Source organism: Coregonus clupeaformis, chromosome 24 (genome assembly GCF_020615455.1).
Source record: "Coregonus clupeaformis isolate EN_2021a chromosome 24, ASM2061545v1, whole genome shotgun sequence".
In the NCBI taxonomy this organism is placed as follows: Eukaryota; Metazoa; Chordata; class Actinopteri; order Salmoniformes; family Salmonidae; genus Coregonus; species Coregonus clupeaformis.
The window spans coordinates 43319520-43342827 of NC_059215.1; the positions used below are offsets into that span (position 1 = coordinate 43319520).

A 23308-nucleotide genomic window follows, 5' to 3' on the forward strand; every position below is an offset into this window, starting at 1 on the left:
AGGCCACTGTGTTCTTGGGGACCTTCAATGCCATAGACATTTTTTGGTACCCTTCCCCAGATCTGTGCCTCGACACAATCCTGTCTCAGAGCTCTACGGACAATTCCTTCTACCTCATGGCTTGGTTTTTGCTCTGACATGCACTGTCAACTGTGGGACCTTATAGAGACAGGTGTGTGTCTTTCCGAATCATGTTCAATCAATTGAATTTACCACAGGCGGACTCCAATCAAGTTGTAGAAACATCTCAAGGATGATCAATGGAAACAGGATGCACCTGAGATCAATTTCGAGTCTCATAGCAAAGGGTCTGAATAATTATGTAAATAAGGTATTTCTGTTTTTCGAAACATTTCTAATAACCTGTTTCTGCTTTGTCATTATGGGGTATTGTGTGTAGATTGATGAGGAAAAACATCATCATCTGTTTTAGAATAAGGATGTAACGCAACAAAATGTGGAAAAAGTCAAGGGGTCTGAATACTTTCTGAATGCACTGTATATACTGTATTCTAGTCATTGAACACTGGTCACTTTAATAATTTTTACATACTGTTTTACCCACTTTATATGTACAGTTGAAGTCGGATGTTTACATACACCTTAGCCAAATACATTTAAACTCAGTTTTACACAACTCCTGACATTTAATCCTAGTAAAAATTCCATGTCTTAGGTCAGGTAGGATCACCACTTTATTTTAAGAATGTGAAATGTCAGAATAATAGTAGAGAGAATGATTTAGTTCAGCTTTTATTTCTTTCAACACATTCCCAGTGGGTCAGAAGTTTACATACACTCAATTAGTATTTGGTAGCGTTGCCTTTAAATTGTTTAACTTGGGTCAAATGTTTCGGGCAGCCTTCCACAAGCTTCCCACAATAAGTGGGGTGAATTTTGGCCCATTCCTCCTGACAGAGCTGGTGTAACTGAGTCAGGTTTGTAGGCCTCCTTGCTTGCACACGCTTTTCAGTTCTGCCCACACATTTTCTATAGGCTTGAGGTTAGGGCTTTGTGATGGCCACTCCAACACCTTGACTTTGTTGTCCTTAAGCCATTTTGCCACAACTTTGGAAGTATGCTTGGGGTCATTGTCCATTTGGAAGACCCATTTGCGACCAAGCTTTAACTTCCTGACTGATGTCTTGAGATGTTGCTTCAATATATCCACATAATTTTCCTACCTCATGATGCCATCTATTGTGTGAAGTGCACCAGTCCCTCCTGCAGCAAAGCACCCCCACAGCATGATGCTGCCACCCCCGTGCTTCACGGTTGGGATGGTGTTCTTCGGCTTGCAAGCGTTCCCCTTTTTCCTCCAAACATAATGATGGTCATTATGGCCAAACAGTTCTATTTTTGTTTCATCAGACCAGAGGACATTTCTCCAAAAAGTACTTTTGTACCTGTTTCCTCCAGCATCTTCACAAGGTCCTTTGCTGTTGTTCTGTGATTGATTTGCACTTTTCGCACCAAAGTACGATCATCTCTAGGAGACAGAATGCGTGTCCTTCCTGAGCGGATTGACGGCTGCGTGGTCCCATGGTGTTTATACTTGCATACTATTGTTTGTACAGATGAACGTGGTACCTTCAGGCGTTTGGAAATTGCTCCCAAGGATGAACCAGACTTGTGGAGGTCTACAATTTTCTTTCTGAGGTCTTGACTGATTTCTTTTGATTTTCCCATGATGTCAAGCTAAGAGGCACGGAGTTTGAAGGTAGGCCTTGAAATACATCCACAGGTACACCTCCAATTGACTCAAATGATGTCAATTAGCCTATCAGAAGCTTCTAAAGCCATGACATCATTTTCTGGAATTTTCCAAGCTGTTTAAAGGCACAGTCAATTTAGTGTATGTAATCTTCTGACCCACTGGAATTGTTATACAGTGAATTATAAGTGAAATAATCTGTCTGTAAACAATTGTTGGAAAAATTACTTGTGTCATGCACAAAGTAGATGTCCTAACCGACTTACCAACACTATAGTTTGTTAACAAGAAATTTGTGGAGTGGTTGAAAAACAAGTTTTAATGACTCCAACCTAAGTGTATGTAAACTTCCGACTTCAACTGTATATACTGTATTCTAGTCATGGCTCATCCTATATACAGTGCTTTCACACCCCTTGACTTTTTCCACATTTGGTTGTGTTACAGCCTGAATTTAAAATGGTTTTTTTTATTTATTTTTTTATGATTTTTTAGTCAATGACCTACACACAATACCCCATTATGTGAAAGAGGAAAACCTGGTTCAGTCTGCTTTCCACCAGACACTGGGAGATGAATTCACCTTTCAGCATAATAACCTAAAACACAAGGCTAAATCTACACTGGAGTTGTTTACCAAGAAGACAGTGAATGTTCCTGAGTGGCCGAGTTACAGTTTTGATTTAAATCTGCTTGAAAATGGTTGTCTAGCAATGACCAACAACCAATTTGACAGAGCTTGAAGAATAATGGGCAAATATTGTACAATCCAGGATCTGCACAGCTCTTAGGGTGTTTTCACCTATAGTCCTCTTTAAAATAACTGATCTCAGTCCTCTTTAAAGTGAAATAACTCCGTTCTCTGTTTCACACTGCCTTTGAATGAGGACTCAACTGTTTTGCCAGTTCACTTCACCTATTTGGTGGACCGAGTCCTCTTTGCATTCCCATTGCTATGTTTATAAAGGAACCTAGATCTTTTCAACATGCACTCTGGATTTTTACCAATTGCAGAACACGCCATTCAATCAGAATGTGTAATCGGACAGCTAGCTATAGCTACTTACATTTTGGAAGCTAACAGATTGCATTTAGTTAAAATATGAGACATACTGTAATAATTGCAATCAGAAGATACTATTAACATGCAAACTTGATTGGTAACAGAATAAATAGCAATAGAATAACTTCAAAATAAATAATGTTGTAATTGAAAATTATACACCCAAGGTAGGCTACTGCCCCTTTAAGAGCTAGAATAGATTGTACCCCATGTTGTGATTCACACCAAATATATTCTCTTCTCACACTATTCAAACCCCACAATCAATAAACAGCGTATGAAGCTCTCATAGTCTACAGAACACATATTACAAACAAATAATCTGAACTAAAAAGTCCACACATTTTGGAATTTCTTTGTGTCCTTAACAATCGCAAAAAAATTCTGCGAACCTACACATCATCATCTCTCTTTTGTGGCACCAATGTGAGGGTTTATGGCAGGGGAAACAGTGTTGCAGTGGTCTAATGTGTGGTGTGGGAATAATGACAAGCAAACCTGGGGAGCTTTGCATCTACATTGTCCTATAAAAGGGAACCGGACCGCGGAATTCAAGTGAACCAAACTCAGACCACCTCTCGAGATGGTCACAGTTCGGTTTGCTTTGGGGGCTCTTTTGAGGGGTCTGAATTCCTTTGGAGTATTCACACTGCACAAAAAAAATTAGCGAAACGCACAGAGTTCACTAAAAGTGTCTGAAAGGGACCAAGTGTGAAAACACCCTTAGAGACTAACCAAGAAAGACTCACATCTGTAAATCGCTGCCAAAGGTGATTCTAACATGTATTGACTGAGGGGTGTGAATACTTATGGGTTATTGTGTGTAGATGGGTGAGCAATTGTATTTAATCCATTTGTCCGGTCTCTGATATTGCTCATTCTGATATTTGTTAAATATATAAATTGTTGGATTATGTGTGTATTTTTATTTATTTTTATTGCTAGTTATTACTGCATTGGAGCTATAAACACAAGCATTTAGCTGCACCTGCGATAACATCTGCAAATCTGTGTATGCGACCAATACAATTTGATGTTCTCCCTCTGTTTTCAGGTAAAGTACAGGCTATGCCTTTTCACTATATTAAGTGTTATATTAGTGTAATAAGGCATTAATGAGACACCTAGGGAACACAGAACCTCTCTCTCTCTCTGTCTGTCTGTCTGTCTGTCTGTCTGTCTGTCTGTCTGTCTGTCTGTAAGGGAAGTTTATAGGGTGGGAGTGTGCTGCTGATGAGTTGGGTCTCATTCTTCATTAGACTGCAGAGGTGGCTGACACCTCTCAAGGGCTGTGGGTGTGTTAAAGTCACCAGCGTGAAGGTCTCAGCACTGCAGTACTAGAGCCACAAGAGGACCCCGCTGCTGCCAGAGGACAGCCAATACAGTACTGCATAAATCCTCCTCATCTTTCTGTAAGGATGAACACAAGGGTTTGTACTCCAACTGCAGGGGAAGAGGTGATAACTTAAAATATGACCAGTGGCACGTTTTCATGGATGCCAAGGGAATTAACCAAGAAAAAAACATAAAAAATAATGTATTTCGTCTTTCTGTGTTTCATAAATGTCCTTCAATTCGCAAGAGGCTGAATGTATCTCACCGGAGTAAGCATTCGAGCAAACGAAACAGCTCCCCTCTGTCTCAGTATGTGCAGCGTATCTACAGTGCCTTCAGAAAGTATTCATACCCTTTGACTTATTGCACACTTTGATGTGTTAAAGCCTGAATTCAAAATTGATTAAATGGATTTTTTTTCTCTCACCCATCTACACACATTTTTTTGTCCCCATAAGGACAAAGTGAAAACATGTTTTCAGAAATGTATTGAAAATGAAATCCAGAAATATCTCATTTACATAAGTATTCACACCCTTGAGTCAATACATGTTAGAATCACCTTTGGCAGCGATTACAGCTGTGAGTCTTTCTGGGTAAGTCTCTAAGAGCTTTGCACACCTGGATTGTACAATTTTTGCACATTATTCTATTCATAATTCTTCAAGCTCTGTCAAATTAGTTGTTGATCGTTGCTAGATAACCATTTTCAAGTCTTGCCATAGATTTTCACGCAGATTTAAGTCAAAACTTTAACTTGGCCACTCAGGAACATTCACTGTCTTCTTGGTAAGCAACTCCAGGGCAATGCAAATGGTCCGGGTAGCCATGATTAGCTGTTCAGGAGTCTTATGGCTTGGGGGTAGAAGCTGTTAAGAAGCCTTTTGGACCTAGACTTGGCGCTCCGGTACCGCTTGCCGTGCGGTAGCAGAGAGAACAGTCTATGACTAGGGTGGCAGGAGTCTTTGATAGTTTTTAGGGCCTTCCTCTGACACCGCCTGGTATAGAGGTCCTGGATGACAGGAAGCTTGGCCCCAGTGATGTACTGGGCCGTACGCACTACCCTCTGTAGTGCTTTGCGGTCATAGGCCGAGCAGTTGCCATACCAGGCGGTGATGCAACCAGTCAGGATGCTCTCAATGGTGCAGCTGTATAACTTTTTGAGGATCTGAGGACCCATGCCAACTCTTTTCAGTCTCCTGAGGGGGAATAGGCTTTGTCATTCCCTCTTCACGACTGTCTTGGTGTGTTTGGACCATGATAGTTTGTTGGTGATGTGGACACCAAGAAACTTGAAGCTCTCCACCTGTTCCACTACAGCCCGTCGATGAGAATGGGGGCGTGCTCAGTCCTCTTTTTTTTTTTCCTGTAGTCCACAATCATCTCCTTTGTCTTGATCACGTTGAGGGAGAGGTTGTTATCCTGGCACCACACGGCCAGGTCTCTGACCTCCTCCCTATAGGCTGTCTCATCATTGTTGGTGATCAGGCCTACCACTGTTGTGTCGTCAGAAAACTTAATGATGGTGTTGGAGTCTGGCCATGCAGTCATGGCAGTCATGCCTGGCCATGCATTCATGGGTGAACAGGGAGTACAGGAGGGGACAGAGCACGCACCCCTGAGGGGCCCTTGTGTTGAGGGTCAGCGTGGCAGATGTGTTGTTACCTACCCTTACCACCTGGGGGCGACCCGTCAGGAAGTCCAGGATCCAGTTGCAGAGGGAGGTGTTTAGTCCCAGGGTCCTTAGCTTAGTGATGAGCTTTGAGGGTACTATGGTGTTGAACGCTGAGCTGTAGTCAATGAATAGCATTCTCACGTAGGTGTTCCTCTTGTCCAGGTGGGAAAGGGCATTATGGAGTGCAATAGAGATTGCATCATCTGTGGATTTGTTGGGGCGGTATGCAAATTGGAGTGGGTTTCTGGGATAATGGTGTTGATGTGAGCCATGACCAGCCTTTCAAAGCACTTCATGGCTACAGACGTGAGTGCTATGGGTCGGTAGTCATTTAGGCAGGTTATCTTAGTGTTCTTGGGCACAGGGGCTATGGTGGTCTGCTTGAAACATTTTGGTATTACAGACTCAGTCAGGGACATATTGAAAATGTCAGTGAAGACACTTGCCAGTTGGTCAGTGCATGCTCGGAGTACACGTCCTGGTAATCCGTCTGGCCCTGCGGCCTTGTGAATGTTGACCTGCTTAAAAGTCTTACTCACATCGGCTACAGAGAGCTTGATCACATAGTCATCCGGAACAGCTGATGCTCTCATGCATGCTTCAGTGTTGCTTGCCTCGAAGCGAGCATAGAAGTGATTTAGCTCGTCTGGTAGGCTTGTGTCACTGGGCAGCTCGCGGCTGTGCTTCCCTTTGTAGTCTGTAATAGTTTTCAAGCCCTTCCACATCCGACGAGCGTCAGAGCCGGTGTAGTAATATTCAATCTTAGTCCTGTATTGACTCTTTGCCTGTTTGTTGGTTCGTCGGAGGGCATAGCGGGATTTCTTATAAACGTCCGGGTTAGCGTCCCGCTCCTTGAAAGCAGCAGCTCTACCCTTTAGCTCAGTGCGGATGTTGCCTGTAATCCATGGCTTCTGGTTGGGGTGTGTATGTACGGTCACTGTGGGGACGACGTCATTGATGCACTTATTGATGAAGCCAGTGACTGATGTGGTGTACTCCTCAATGCTATCGGAAGAATCCCGGAACATATTCCAGTCTGTGCTAGCAAAACAGTCCTGTAGCTTAGCATCTGCGTCATCTGACCACTTCCTTATTAACCGAGTCACTGGTGCTTCTGCTTTAGTTTTTGCTTATAAGCAGGAATCAGGAGGATAGAGTTATGGTCAGATTTGCCAAATGGAGGGCGAGGGAGAGCTTTGTAAGCGTCTCTGTGTGTGGAGTAAAGGTGGTCTAGAGTTTTTTTCCCTCTGGTTGCACATTTAACATGCTGGTAGAAATTAGGTATAACGGATTTAAGCTTCCCTGCATTAAAGTCCCCGGCCACTAGGAGCGCTGCCTCTGGATGAGCGTTTTCCTGTTTACTTATGGCCTTATACAGCTCATTGAGTGCAATCTTAGTGCCTGCATCGTTTTGTGGTGGTAAATAGACCGCTACGAAAAATATAGATGAAAACTCTCTTGGTAAATAGTGTGGTCTACAGCTTATCATGAGATACTCTACCACAGGCGAGCAAAACCTTGAGACTTCCTTAGTATTAGATTTGATGCACCAGCTGTTGTTTACAAATATACACAGACCGCCTTATTAAGTACATTTTTACTCCTGAACCTATTTAGGTTTGACATAACAAAGGAGTTGAATACTTATTGACTCAAGACATTTCAGATTTTCATTTTTAATTCATGAGTAAAACATTCTAAAAATATAATTCCACTTTGACATTATGGGGTATTGTGTGTAGGCCAGTGACCAAAAATCTCAATTTAATACATTAAAAAAATTCAGGCTGTAACACAACAAAATGTGTCAAGGGGTGTGAATATGTGTCAAGGGGTGTGAATATTTTCCGAAGGCACTGTATCTGCTGCTGTCTGGTCAGAAAGAGTATGACATTGTTGCCGCCCATAGCATTGAATGCAAGGGAAGCCAGCAAGCATTTGGCCTCCCTTGATCATTTTATAATAGCCAAGCTAAACTGAGTGAGCTCAGCTGTGAATGGTCCAGGCACACCAAAAAAAAAACTGTCAAAGGAAGCCAGTTTGGATTTGGCTGCAGACCAATCACATCACATCGGGCTCCCGAGTGGCGCAATGGTCTAAGGCACTGCATCTCAGTGCTTGAGGCGTCACTACAGACCCACTGGTTCGATTCCAGGCAGTATCACAACCGGCCGTGATTGGGAGTCCCATAGGGCGGCGCACAATTGGCCCAGCGTCGTCTGGGTTTGGCAGGTGTAGGCCGTCATTGTAAATAAGAATTTGTTCTTAACTGACTTGCCTAGTTAAATAAAGGTAAAATAAAATAAAAAAATAAAATCACAAGCCAAACGTCATTATTGACAGATTTTTTTTAGTTGAATTGTTGAATCTCGTTGTGTTGTTGTTCTCCTGTAGCTAGCTAGCTAGCTAAAATCGCCCCTTTCCTAAATTATCCATCAATGGAGATAGGGATTTGGACTAATTCTCCGTACTGGTCAATGATTATAACGGCTATTCTGATCCAACCATAAATTCATAAATTGTGCCCATGGCCTGAAAGGATGGAAGTTCAACATGTAGCTAGATGTAGTATGCTAATGTTAACTAGCTGGCCCGGCGTATCGTTGCCCATTAAAGGAAGTTAGGCTAGCGAGCAAGTATTTTAGCTAGGTAGCATAAGACAACAAAAACGAAAAGCGTGTACTGTATGACAGAGTCATAGACCGTTTAGGCAACATGAAAGAGGAGGATGGCATTGGCGTTTCTCTAAAAGTAGGGTGAGTTAACATGTTTTTTCTCCTTGCACACACACACACAGAAATCAGTACCATGGACAGCCACATCATATTTAGCTTACGTTGATTGGACTAAATTGTTTTTGGTATCTTTTAGTTTACACTGTATTAGACTAAGCATAGGATAAGATAATGTTAAAGTTTAAATGGTGCTGGAATAGTGGAGGCAGCTCGTTTTCTTTGCGACTTGCGGTAACTCTCCGTGGATCTAAATCAATAATTTCGGAAACATTACCTTGCTTGACCATGCTGTAGGTCACGTAACTGTTTGTTACATGCAATATGCTTTGTGGACTTCACCAGACAGATGTTGCTCTCCGGCTTTGTGATGAAACAAAGGTGTGGTTGAATTTATTCTGCCACTGTGTCTTCTTATTGTCTCGACCTTAGGCCTATATATCACGGTGGCAAGGCATATGAACTAACAGGTTATACAGCAAACAATGCAATTATCACAACACATAGGTTTGTAATATGGCTTCTTTTCCCTGGATTGGCTTCCCCAGTGATTTTACCCACGCTCCGCTACTGAGTATGACAGTGTGTGGATAAAGGCCCAACCCTCTCTCTCTCCATGGATAAATGCGTGTCTTTGGGCTGTATTTGACAAACCGAAAGCAATAGTTAATCGCGGGGCTATGGAGCAACACATTTAATTAAGATGAGTCATGCCAGTGTAAACCCAAGGGCGTTTCCGGCATCTGCCTTGTGTCAAACACTATGCAAAAAGTGCTACAGCAGAGTTTTAGTTAAGTTGTCTGTTCCTCACCGGTTTCTTCCCCACTATGAGTTTCTCCACCTTCTGAACCTGAGACACGTGGTCCTCGTTGGTCTTCAGCTCCCTCTTCCTGATCCTTTCATATATTCCTACCAGAGTCTCCCTGGGGATTTCCTCCCCATCGTCCACCCCTGGGGAGGAGAGGAGACAACTGTTACACACACACACACACACACAGAGGCACACACACACACAGAGGCACACACACACACACACACACACACACACACACACACACACACACACACACACACACACTTTGTCCTTTTCATTTAGACTGAGAATATCAATCCCTCTTAGCCAATTCCTTCTTGTTGTTTTACCATTACTGACACTCATCGCGATAGATGATGAATCAGCCCGTCATGCTTTATTTCTCTAATAAAATCTCAAATGCCAAGCAAAAGACAACAAATAGTTGACTGTGCTTCTATCACACTGCTCACCCAAGAATAAGAAATGCTAATGTGATTGAGTGAAGGAGCAATTCATCAGCGTTTTAACACATTTCTATCATAGTCAGCGATCTTTTTAAAACCCAAACACCTCTATCTCAAACAGCCACTCACAGCCTGCCCTTGTGAACTGCCAGACGCTGCCAGATAGTGAAATGCAATTTGAACACACGTAACATGACAGCCTCTTCAGATAGTCAACATGCTGCCGTCACCCGCCCTATGAAAAAGGTATTATTTTAATCTGTGTGTGATGAAAATGTTGCTTTCATGATTGAAATGCTAATCACGTAGCACAAATAAACAATATTGTCGTGACAGAACAGTAGCATTCTGTCTGTGGACTGTGGAGCCTGTAGCTTATTCTCTGCCCCTCTTCTGTCCTGCTGAGCTGGAGTGGATATGCGTTTTCTCCTTTTAATCCAGATAGATAGCATTGTTACAGGTGTGCCTTGTTAAAGCGGTGAAGCAATCACATTGTGAATGTCCTACAGTCACTTGATGCAGTTTTTAGTTGATTTTATAATTCTTTATTTTCTCTAAAGTATGTAGAGGACAATGTCTCCGTTTTGTCTTCAGAAACCCTGACATTCCCTCCTCTCTCTCACCTCGGAGGTTCTTGACGAAGTCCTCCAGCTTCATCTTCCTCTCTGGCTTGACGTTGGGGCTGTACATGTCTGTGTTGAGGAGGATGATGGCGAAGGCCAGGATGAAGATGGTGTCAGGGTTCCGGAACTGTCGCACCACCGTGGGGTTACAGATACAGTAGCGTTGGCTGGAATAAAGAGAAACAGGAAAGGGAGATGACATCACACGTCAGAGGTCGAAAGAGTCAGAGGCCTTTGATATAAAGAGCCATCATAGAATGCATTTGAATATAAAACTTGTTTTTGTCCACACAATGTCAACATTTGTCTTGTTGACTTGCTGGTGAAAATTCTGTAAGGTCAGGATACAATGCATCAGATGAAGGTCAATAACTGTCAGCATTGTGTGTGTACCATGTCATCATTATTGCAGCATTGCGTGAGGAAGTGTCCTATTTACTCAAGCAAAAGTAACTGAAACACTGAGTCCCTATACGCATTAATAAGTAATTTAGCCAACACAGTGTTGTGAGCAAAGCCAGCAGTGACTTGCATTTCCAATACATTGGTCAACGTTTGCATTACATTTGAAAATGTAATGCAAAAGAGTGAAGAACTATTAGTCACTCGTAAGAGATGAAACATTATCCGAAACTAATGTGCAGTAACACTAGCGATTATAGTATTTTGGTTGATGTTGATTACACTGTTATAATTTTTTTATGCTAACACTGACCTGTGTTACCCTCTTGGCCAAACCTGTCTATGTGAATAGCCTCTCATCCTCAGTCTACATGTGTTCTTATATGTCCCCCCATCCTAACCTGGCTGTCTACCTAGTATATGCTTCTCTGACCTGTGTATCTGTTGTCTCACCTGTAGGCTTCGATGAGGCGCTCCACCTTCTGGGCCTCTCCCTGGACCCGGATGTGGTTCTGGAACTTTCTCAGTGCCTCGTCCAGCTCCATTGACGAAAAATCCATCTCATCCACCACACAGCTGGAACACACACACAACCAACCAACCAATTAATTCCCTAACCAACAAATATGTAACTGATTTGTATAGTATTTCAAGCTGGAATCCTTAATTGAAACAATAACAAAGCGGTCACCCCACCTCTGTTTTGGTAAAAAGCTGAGGGATGGGCCTGGAGAAATGTAACCACTCTCAAAATCAAAGTGAGCGCTATGTATGCAAGGACTGACCATCCATGATATACAAATTAAAGTTTTAACCATGTTTTGAGGATATACAGTGTTCGTTTACATTTACTTTGTTTACAAACAGTGGAGTATAAGCTTCAAGAATCAATGGGTATATATTATTATTATTATTATTATTATTTTATTTTTTTGTGGTAGATCAGCTTAATATTGCAGATAGATTGTATCTTCTATCAATGTAATTGTCTGCATCACTTCCAATCCCCCATGTTTTTTATATATATACTCCCCTTTATTACTTTTCAACCCCGCCATCCTTACCCTACTTGGGGTAAATTAGTGAACAACAATGCCCAGGCCTCTACTTCCAGCCTATACATACTATCTACACCTTATGGACACAGTCCATTTTACAAGAATTCTATTTTATTTGTTTTTTTTGTTTTTGCTCCTGAACTTCTACTCTCAACCTCTCCGATCATTTTCATGATGTCCATCCGGTTTGCTTCTATATGCCATATCTTTCTAACTGTGCTCTTTCCCAAAAGCTCCCAACATACAACCTATATACTTATTATGGACACAGTATGCTTACATTATTAGTTATCTTGTTATTATTTGTTGTTATTTGTTATTAGTCCCATCCTTCAACTCCATTCAATACCTCCCATCTATCTCTTAACACCATCCATATAGGATTTCTATTTGCCATATATATTTCAACCATACTGTGATGTTTTACAAAAGTTCTGAACCTTTCTATTCTCATTGCTTCTACAGATTGTGAATTAAAAATAAACATTTTTGCTAAAAGTATTATTATATTATTGATCGATTGACTATGACTTTTCAGATCACCCAGTTATGCTATCTGCAAGGTTAGCTCCAGGTAAATATTGCAATCCTTTAGCCATTCCTGGACCTGTGTCCAAAAACAAGCTACAAATGGACAGAACCAAAACAAATGATCTAATGATTCTGTCTCTTCACAGCAAAATCTGCAGAGCTGGGAAGATTGTATCCCCCATATAAATAACATTCTATTGGTAGCAAGAATTTTATATAATAATTTAAATTGAAAGATTAATATTTTTGAATCCGGTGTCGTTTTGCATGTCAGTTCATAAACACTATGCCATGGGATCGGTACGTCAAAATTCTCTTCCTAACTATTTTGCAATCTATATGGGACGGCTGTCAATCCTTTGGTCCTTAAGTGAAACTGATATACTTTTTTATTTATCACAGTTTTCCTTAACCAATTATGTTCTTTAATGCAAGGCCGACAGACAAGTTCCTTACTTTCTCCCCCTTCCTCTAGTACAAATCTACATGTGGAAAAGTGGTTATTACAAAAGTCAATCTCATTCACTACCCAGCTTAAACACGCGGATCAGGGGGGCATTCTGCACACAGCAGTTCAAGATTTGTCCAAATCTGACAGGGAACCACCTAATAGTCCTTTTAAAATGACATGAAGCACATTTGAGCGAGGCCAAGTGTGAGGAGCAGCAGATTGTTGAGAGAAGCAGAGTGTGGACATTCTACTAGGCTGGCCCAAGGCCACAGATATACAAAGTTCGGCCATCTTAGTTTGAGATGTAGAATTTTTAATGGGCACAATGTTGGCACCAACTGTTCCAAGACAATTACCTCCCAGTTAGGATATAAATTAGGAGCGGTGAATGCGAAGATGGAGGATAGTTTGCTGAACTCGGTACAGTACATCTATTGTTCTGGCCTGGCCTACAGTATAATGCTATCTGTGCAAGGCATTATTGTGATCTCCCAATCGATGGTGGATTGATAGACAATAATGAGTGTCCAGAGATTTTCCTGGTCCGGTCACATGACCTGGCCTTTAAAAATGACCAATCAACAGTACTCACTCCAGGACGTCTCTGTTGAACTGTTTCTGACGGTTGCCCAGGAACTCTCCAATCATCTGCCTGCTCAGACCCTTCCTCTGAAGCAGGAAGTGAGCCACACCCACAGGTGTGTCCGGGACGAACCCTCTCTCAGTCAGGTACTGGACGCCTTTCTCTGGCTTCCTGCAGACACACACACACAAGAAAGGAGGGTTAGTGTTTATAGTGAAGCAGACACAATAAGACTGACACCCAAGGTGACCCTACTGAAAAAGGTCTAGCGTGACATCAAAATTAGGCCTTTCTAAAGCATGCGTGTCCTTATGTGACCTATCCAGTCATTCTACAGAGCCAAGTGTGGTGTTTGATTCTGTGACTGATAGGAAGTGGCCACAGCAGGAACAGGGTGGTTCATATTTAATAAGGGCACAGAAAATAGAGCAACTCTGTCTGGCTGTATGTAGTAGAGGATAAACTGATGGACTGCAAAAGTGCATCTGTCTGAATTTCTCATCTACAGTATATCAGTCCTATAAGTAGACATGAGTCTACAAAGAGATTATGCGAATGCACAAATATATGCCTTACCTATAGGCCTACCTTATACAAATCATATGCATTTTTTCATTTTCATAGGACTTGTCTTTAACCTTGCTAATTTACTTGAATTAGACTGATTGCCTTATATTGTGTGGCCCAAATACAACCCTGATAACTGTAGGTAGGTCTATGAGGAACCCTCTGCTCACTGACCCTTAATTAAACCAATCAGTGGCCAACCACGTTAGCACTCTGTCAGAGCTGAGCACCTACTTGTTGAAGAGGTTCAGGCCGATGCGATAGTGCCTCTTGCGGATCACATCGTTGCTGAAGACCGGCGAGTCCCAGCTGTTGCGTGTCTCTTTGTGGTACGTCTGCTTGCTGAGTGTCTGCTCCCTTAGGCTGTCCCTGGATGACTCAGAGCTGCAGTTGATAGTGTCGTTGGAGTTAGACGTGCTGTTGATGCTGTCGTTATCCCCGTCCGAGAAGTCAGACTCAGACTTGCTCTGCCGATTGGCCGAGCCGTTGATGGCCAGGTGGCTTTCCAGCGCCCGGTGGCGGTGGCGGAGGGGCGCCTCGTCGTCCCGGGAGGCCGCCCGCGGGGGTGGGCCATGAGAGATGTGTTTGGGGCTGGCCTGGGAGGATGCCACGATGTGGCTGCCCCCGTGAGGCTCATAGACGGGCGGCCGTTTGACGGAGCTGCGGTCAGAGCGGTCACTGTGTTCGGCGGAGCTGTCACTGGGCGGCTCGATGGTCAGCAGGGGGAGGTGGTCCACCCTGAGCCGCTGCTCCTGGCACTCCAGGGAGGGTGTGCTGCGGCAGCTGGTGTCCGTGTCACGCCCCTCGTCTTTGGGGTCCAGGGGCCAGTACTCTTGGGAGGAGTTGGCTGAGCGCAGGCGGAGGTCTGACTCAATGCTGGAGGGCTGGTCAGCTGACCCTCGCGACAGCCCCATAGAGGGAGACAGCTCCTCCTCATCGATAAACAGAGTCACATCGCTGTAGGATGCCATCATGTCCTCTCGCATGCGTCCCGTCGCCCCGCGGTGAGGCTTCACCTGATAGGCCACCTCCCTCTCCACCTTGGGGCAGCCCATGGCCTCAGGGTCAAGACCCTCGTCTCCCTGCTGGCTGCGACAGTTCAAGGCGTCGTCGATGGACTCGGCCAGAGACTTCACCTGCCTGGAGAAGGCATCCTCCAGCTCCGTGATGGCGTCAGTCAGGTCGTTCTGGGAGGCAGGGTGAGACGCCATGTTGGCCTGGTGGTGGACCTCCAGGTCCCCGCACTCAGACTGTACCAAGGCTAGGGGGGTGCCGTCGTCTGTCAGGGACACCTGTTTCCCCTCAAAGTAGGAGCTGTGGACTTTCTCAGGGCCCTCGAAGGAGAACTGCATCCTCATGTTGGACAAAACGATGCGTCGGGACATGCGGTTCTCAGACATAGAACTCCTGAGACGCTCAAAGTTCTTGTTCATCTGGTACTGGCGGAAGGCTGTCTGGATGGTGCGGGCTGCATGCCGGGTTATGAAGCGTCCGCCATATTTACGCTCCAGCATCTCCACCTGACGGACAGAGGAGAACAGATTATCACAACTTCTTGATTATAGGACAATGATTACAGCGCAACACTATTTCACAAATGATGACCAATGCTCAAACACTTGTGGGACTGAATTGAGCTTGCCAGGGAAAATGGCTATCATTTCTTAGTAATATAAATTTCAAGGATGAGCAGAGAACTTGTAGCAAAGCAATGCCACTGTTCTTTCTCTCTTAAAGGTATCTGTAGATGCTCAGTTAGAGTGTGTGTAGTGTGGTCAATGATACAGTAGTTCAGTAAGGGAGATTTTTTCTTCTTCTGTATTTTAACAGGGAGTCCTATTGAGACCAAGGTCTCTTTTGCAAGGGAGGCCTGCATCTTACAATTACACAACAAATTACACATAGGAAATACAACTAAAAATGATTTAAAAAATACAACTAAAAAACACACTTATGAAAAACATTCCTCAGCAAAGAGGTCCTCAATCAACACTGAGCTGCCCGAAAGGCACCAATACATCCATTTGTAGGGAACTCTGAAGATTGTTCCATACATGGAGTGCAAAGAAACAAAAAGCTGTTTTTCCAAAGTCTGTAGCAACAGACGGAATTTCCAGAGTTAGCCATCCCTGTGATCTGGTTTGGCAACTCGTACTTCATGGATAATTAAAGATGTCAGGTAATGTGGGAGTTTGTGCAAAATGGCTTTATAAGTGTATATATAGGACATACAGTATATAGGTTAGGACATCTGTATAGATGTTGATAAGTGGGTCTGAAGACAATGAAACAGTGATACCCTACCTGCTTGTCCTGGAGGTCAGCGGAGAGCTCATAGCCCTCGGAGAGCGAACGGGAGCGTTTGATGGCCTCCTCCTCGGCCTGCTTGCGAAGGATGGACTGCGAGTGCTGGAGCTTGGGCCTGCGGGGGGGCCGCTGGGGGCCCGGCTGCACCCCGTGGCCGTAGAGGGGGCCCTCGAAGCGGTCTGGGCTTATCACTGGACCCCTGTAGCTTGCTCCACCGTCGCTCTCACTGGGCCGTGCATCCCCCTCCACACTGCAATGCCACAGAGAAAGAGATACGCAGTTAGCCTACTGCGACTACACAGCCAGAAATACAGTTACTCAAGTGTTCAGCCTTCACCAGACTGCAATGATACAGAGAAATACAGTCACTCAAAGCTTTTATAGCCTGTGCTCATCCACTGCTCTCTCAATACTCATCCCACACTGACACAAATTGAGTAGGCATCTCATCCATTATTACTCTAGAACCTATTAAGTACGGTAATCACCACCAACATTGACCATTCAGTACTCTTTTGGCACTGTCATTATTTCATAGTGTGTATATTACTTTAAACACTGTGCTGCTGAATCAGTTCAGGAAATGTCTACGAATGAAGTACCCACGGCATGAATTCCAACTAAGCTGTGGATGTCTAAATGAAAACAGCCAATGGAAACAGTGAGGGCTGAAGTCCGTGTTCCTGTGTGTTTAGAAACTTCATTAAAGAGCCAATACTGCATAGTTGGTGGTAAAGCAGCATTCAGCAACAACACGACTCACATGGGTAAATACGGCAGTTGTTTCTCAGAAGTGCTGATACTTATATTTCTAGACACAGCCTACATCAGCTTCTCAACACTGTGCGCTGATTAAAAGCGCATGTAAGTGGGTCTGCCTTGATTACTATTTGAAATATGACTGTAACGGCCCTATTCACTCTCTAACACGTCACCAACCCAATCTCTATGAATAAATTTAACACAGTCAGGATATTGATAAAAACACGATCACACAGCAGTAAGAATGAAGTAGAGCATCAACAAACTAACCAGAGCAACCCTTCAACCCAGCATATAGTCAAACAGGAGAGGGTACTCACTCACTCTTACATTCAACAGTGGGAGAAGACTGCTTCTTCACACGCAGAGACATCCTGTTCTCGATGAACTGCCAACTCTTCCTCCATGCCTTGTCCACCATGACTGTCTACAGGAGTCGAGTACACACTCACAGCAGCTCCTCCAGGAAACTCAGTCTGCACCAGGCAGTTCAAAGGTCAACCAGTGACCAATGACAGTTACATCATGTTTGGCATATAGGTGCCTCACTTCTACTAAAGTGAGTACAATAAATATTCCAAAGTCCAGTTTGAGCACACGGCGACAAGGTAAATATATCAAACGTTAACAATAATTTGGAACCGACAAATGAACATCGATTCAATGAGTCAACGTGGAAGGGTGTATGGGAGTGGGAGGTGGCTTCACAATGTAACTCCTGTCTTAACTCTTGTCATGGGTGCTTTCACTTTAACACAGAATGTGTTGTGGTTTGAATAGTGACCTCACCTGTTAGTGTACACCTGATACACCCCTTGTTTCTTAGGTACATAAAACCGCGGCCCTCATCATACAGGAGACTGCCAACTACAGAGTTATAGCCAGGAGGATTTGTTTATGGTTGTACACTACAAATAAGGAAATTAATCTTCAAGTTGCAATACAAACTACAGCCAGTGTGACTTTTAGCAATGGTTTTATAGTTTAGCAATGATGTTTCCAATTTTCATTATATGCTAAATGAGAAATAGTGATACTGCACAATTGTTTATAGAAATTGATATTCAGACTATTAGTGAATTTGACTCATCTTACAACACCCAAAGTACCAAACAAGGTTGTTTCCCTATAACATGTGACCTAGAAAAAACAGATGTCAGAGTCACAGCTGACTACAGTGTCAATCCCCTGACCATGACCAGTGTATTTCCAGCCTTATAGTGGGATGTCGTTACTTTTAAAGTCTAACCACAGTAACTGTATAGAATACTCACAACACACCCTTCTGCCTCCCAAACACATACTGACGCCATGTTTACACCCTCAGTAAAGGTTTAGTAGACCCTCCAACTGCCTGATTAAAATGTAGGGGCCTTCTGACTGATAAATGGGCACTAGCACTACTAACGTATGCATACCACAGCTAAGGAGTCACAGGGGTTAACACATGAAAGGCATCGAGGAAACGGCCAAAGACACTTCATCGTCAATGGAGCTCAATCAGTTTAAAACTTATCTGAAAGGGACACATTGTGCTTTGGGAGGCCTTTGTATTCGTTTTAGACATTCAACAGCCTCTCAACCAAACAGCGAAGTGTGATTTCTGTAAACATGTTGGTGGACGTGGCTCTACAGCAGACAGCCAGGCTGCCACCTGGGACGTGGAGGGATTAGCTGAATCCTGAGAGAATGGCTATTCAAGTGAACTACTGCAGAAAACTAGAGTCCTGCAGTGAAATTTTAAGTGACGGTTATGTATGTATTAGGGCTGTCCCCAACAACAACAAAAAATCTTGGTTGACCAAGAGTCGTCCTGTTCTTTCGACCAATCGATTGGTCGAAATGTTTAAACTTAGACAGACAGCCTATGTGTTTGAATAAAATCAACTACATATGCACTGAGCTTGTCTAATGCTTTAAGCACACTGTTTGGTTAAATAATTAAGACACACAAATGACTCAAGAAAGTCACACTGTGTAAAAAAAAAATGACAGCGATTGCCTGTGTTACTGGCGCACGTTGTCTCACTTTCCTCCCTACTGCAGAGAAAAGGCACCACAGCACAGCAAGTGTTTATTGCGCTGTCTGTACTGAAGCTGCAACATCAATTCAGCCATTTAGTTTTTTACTTGTTTCTGACTGAAAAGTTCTGTTACCGAAATCACTAATTTGTTTAGGAAAAACATTCCTTATTCCCTCAACCCTTGCTCTCTTTACGTGAAACATCTAAGCATCACATGCATGTGACCAATAGGGCCTGACCTATAGCCTATCATAATCACATCAATGAATTGGTTATAACAATCTCCGAACACAGTAACACGTGACAGCAAAATGGATGCGGAGGACGAGAAAAATAAACTTGAAACGGGCGAATGTTTACTGGTTGTTCAGGAGGGAAAGGGGAAGTCAGATCTGTGGAAGACATTTGAATTAGTTGTGGAAACTACTGGAGATCAAGAAACAGGAGGGTACAGGAGCAAGCATTGCGTGAGTATTATGTGTGCCAAACAGTTGCTGTTAGATTACAATATATTTTTTTCTGACCATTTGGAACAGTTTAAACACTAAATAAATAAGTGTACAGAGAGTCTGTTCTAATGGGAAAACAGATATATAAAGCCTTTATTAGAGCAGACTAAAAACAGTTGCAAAACTAAAATGCTTGATTGTATTTCAAAGCATTAAGGTCTCATATGCTGTGTGATGGCATGAACGAATGAATGATTGATTGATACAGTAGCCTATATATTGAAATATAGGCCTAAGTAAGTTACGGTATTAAGACTAAACTGGACACGCTCTTAGGCCTACAGCTCAATGGCGGTTATACAAGGCTACTATACAAAGCCTACTAATGATAACGACATTACTTATTATTATAATGATGATCATAATAATAATTGTAATAAAAATAAGGAGATCAAGAAAAAGGAGCGTATAGGAGCGAGGACTGCGTGCATATTATGTGTGAGAAACAGGTGCTGTTAGATTACAATTGTATTGTTCTGCCTGTTTGGAACAGTGTAAACAACACTAAATAATAAGTAATACCAGTCTTTTGTAACGGAAACAAATTGTAAAGCCTTTATTACAGCATAGCAAAGACAAAAAAACAGCAGAATCTGTGAAATTGCTTTATCCGACATTTTGCCGTTGCTCACAGAATCAGTAGCCAATTAAACAAACACTCAAACAGGCAACAGAAGCAAGATCTGTGTTATTTCTGTATATATATATGGATGATTTATAAAGGCAGGCACATTTTACAGTTAGGCTATTGATTATAGACCTAATTAAGTTGGGGTTTCCTTTCTCTTCAATTTTCTTAGACAATTAGGCTAAGGCAAGGGCTGTTTCCTCGTCTCTGCTGCTGCTTCCTCCGCCGCAATGTTCTCAATCCTAATATGCTGGTTAACTTTGCTATTATGCACATAGCAACATAGGGAAAGGCGCCAATTCTACGGCGCACTGAAGATTATGTTTCAGAACCGCGGACAGCGACCGCATCCAACGTGGGAGAAAGCGCATTTGTTCTAAAGTCATATTAGATTCATTAGTGTTGCACAATTATTTTGACATAATATAACCATATACAAGTTCAGTATCACGTCTTACAGTGATGGATTGTGCCATCCCCAAGGCCTCCGCAATGGATTAGTCCTCTGAGACAGGCGCGAATCAGACAGGTGTGTTGTGCACCATGAAAAAACAAGAAAGAAATCTCCAACAGCCTATTGACCAAACAATCGATCCCGTTGACTAAATGGAGTCAGTCCTAGTATGTGTCATGTTGTTATACGTTGTCTGCGTTTACAATTTCAGCCCAACAAAAATAATTGTCCCTTGGGGGATAAATAGGCTACACCTTATTGAATTGAATGTACTAATAACTCTGTTTTCACAGCAAGACAATACTGTAAGCATAAATCATAGTTATACTCCATCCACAGCTTTCTTTCCCACCAATTTTTCAACAGACTATATCAGAGTAGATTCCTGTGACAGGTTAAGTGGATAACATTAAGTCCCCCCTTTTTCTCCAACTCTCTGTTCTTTTGGGCTGAGACACAGAGGGTTACATAAGGGCATGGTGACACAGGCTACCTTGACAGTAAGCAAATGCTAACCGGCTCTCTTGGGACATTAGATATACACACATTGTACAGTATCTAGACCATCTAGACCTGCAGACAGCTAGCTACAGCTACAATACACACAGAGGCCTATTTACTGCATGCAGCACCAACACAAACCCAGTGTGACAGAGTGAAATCACACTTCTTGCATAATCGCTGTGGGGACGAGTGTCCCCGACCATCTGTCATGGCAAACTGTGTGATGATGCACCCTTCCCTGGAGTGAGAGGCAAGCACACCTAGCATGCTGCCACAGTAGCACCACAGACCAGCGATAACAATACCTTATATTCATTTCAGGGGAATAGTGGAAGTGGTGGTTTATTTGGCATAACAGACTATACCGAACCGAATAAACATAGCTTCTACATTTGCATTGCTTGCTGTTTGGGGTTTTAGGCAGGGTTTCTGTATAAGCACTTTGTGACATCTGCTGATGTAGAAAGGGCATTACAAATCAGTTTGATTTGATCATAAAGTCCCTGAACCGTGTTATAGTGAACCTATTGCTGTATGATATTGCCTGTGTTTCTCACATAAACAAAGACTTATTTTTCCTCATCCTGTGTGAAATAAGCTTTGCTACAGAGATTTAGAACCTGTTTTCTTTAAGCTAGTGTAAGAGCTTTTGGTGGTTTGTTCTTCATTGTGTCAGGCCATGTACAGCGTAAGATAGTAGCTAAGTGGTTTACAGTGCACGATTCCCTCTCCTCTACTGCGCTGGCCCTTTCCATGGAATACTGAAGTCACTCACCAGCATTCTTTACCTCATCCTCTCCTTCTCCACTTCTCCAGCTCCATCCATCACCCACTCTCCTTCTGCACATCTCCCACTTCAGCCGCCAAAATGGTGTAATTTAAGTAAGGAGAGAAAGCTCAGCTCAGTTGTTCATGACGGCGGGAAAAGAACCAGAAAAAACGGAAGGAAGAAAAAGCGGTGTTTTAGTGAGCAGATGTTTCAGCTTGCAGTGAAGGGTGAAAAGAAGGGAGAGAGGAGGAGGAGAGGAAAGCAAGGCTTCAGATGACGTCACTCCGGGAGAGATCTTTTAAGAACAACACATCTACAGACTCCACTTCGTTATTTGAGTTATGACTACAAATCCACTGTCCTTCTCAGCCAATCAGATAAAATGGGGATTATGACTACAAATCCACTGTCCTTCTCAGCCAATCAGATAAGATGGGGATTAACAAACCACCAAAAAGAAAGGTAAACCAATGGCAAGGTAATGAATAAAGTGATATAAGAAACACCTCCCCTAAAAAAGATATCCATATTGCTTTCCACATCACTTTAAATAAAGTTTGACTTGTCTTTTATTATATTAGCAAACTAGAAGCCGGAATGGTGGTCTAAGATCCCCCTGCCAGACCTAAAGCCCCCTAGCTCTCTGCCTGGTCTGGAAGGACTGGAGGAGTGCGTCAACTCAGCTGGTAGGGATTTTCAGTTGGGGGCCCAGAGGTGGGTCTTCTCCCTCCTTCCTTCCCTCCTTCTCTGCATATTCTGGTAAACATGCATAGGCTTCAGCGTATTCCATCACACAGTCCAGAGGGAGAAAAATTCCTGCCATTCTGGAAAAGAGGAGTCACATCCACGGAAGTTCTGGGAATAGCGGGCTGGTAATTATGTGCAGGCTGGAGTTTTTGGCGCAAGAGGAGTTCCAGTGTAGCACTTACCTTTTCAATACGCTCGCGCACACACTTTTAACTAACCTTGTGGGGACACACAATTGATTCCCATTCAAAACTCTATTTTCCCTAACCCTTAAACCTAACTCCTAACCCTAAACATAACCTTTAACCCCTAATCCAAATTTTAACCTTAAACCCCCTAGAAATAGCCTTTTTCTTGTGGGGAGACCCCACTGGGGACTGACAAAGTGTCCCCAGTTGGTCAAATGTTTGTTAGTTTACTATTCCTGTATCGTTAAACACGTTCATACACAACTTATTCCTTAATTAATGTATGACAGTCTGTGTTTTTCTCATCATCTGTGAAATAGCCTCCCGAGTGGCGCAGTGGTCTAAGGCTAGCTGTGCCACTAGAGATCCTGGTTCGAATCCAGGCTCTGTCGTAGCCGGCCGCGACCGGGAGACCCATGGGG

General features: G+C 43.1%; 1 protein-coding gene across 8 annotated transcripts in view; it reads right to left on the reverse strand.

Moving 5' to 3' along the window:
• LOC121538564 (IQ motif and SEC7 domain-containing protein 1-like) overlaps positions 1-23308 on the reverse strand; it is a 201836-nt gene that overhangs the window by 10167 nt on the left and 168361 nt on the right. For 7 of the 8 annotated variants that reach the window (XM_041846699.2, XM_045207215.1, XM_045207217.1 and 4 more), the window contains 6 exons: positions 16299-16551; positions 14229-15514; positions 13437-13598; positions 11258-11380; positions 10403-10569; positions 9331-9470 (listed from right to left, as the gene is read on the reverse strand). In XM_041846699.2, the coding sequence (XP_041702633.2) occupies positions 9331-9470; positions 10403-10569; positions 11258-11380; positions 13437-13598; positions 14229-15514; positions 16299-16551 (2131 nt within the window). Of the gene's footprint in view, positions 1-9330; positions 9471-10402; positions 10570-11257; positions 11381-13436; positions 13599-14228; positions 15515-16298; positions 16552-17383; positions 17894-23308 lie in introns of those variants that run through there. The other variant, XM_045207216.1, reaches the window with a different exon arrangement.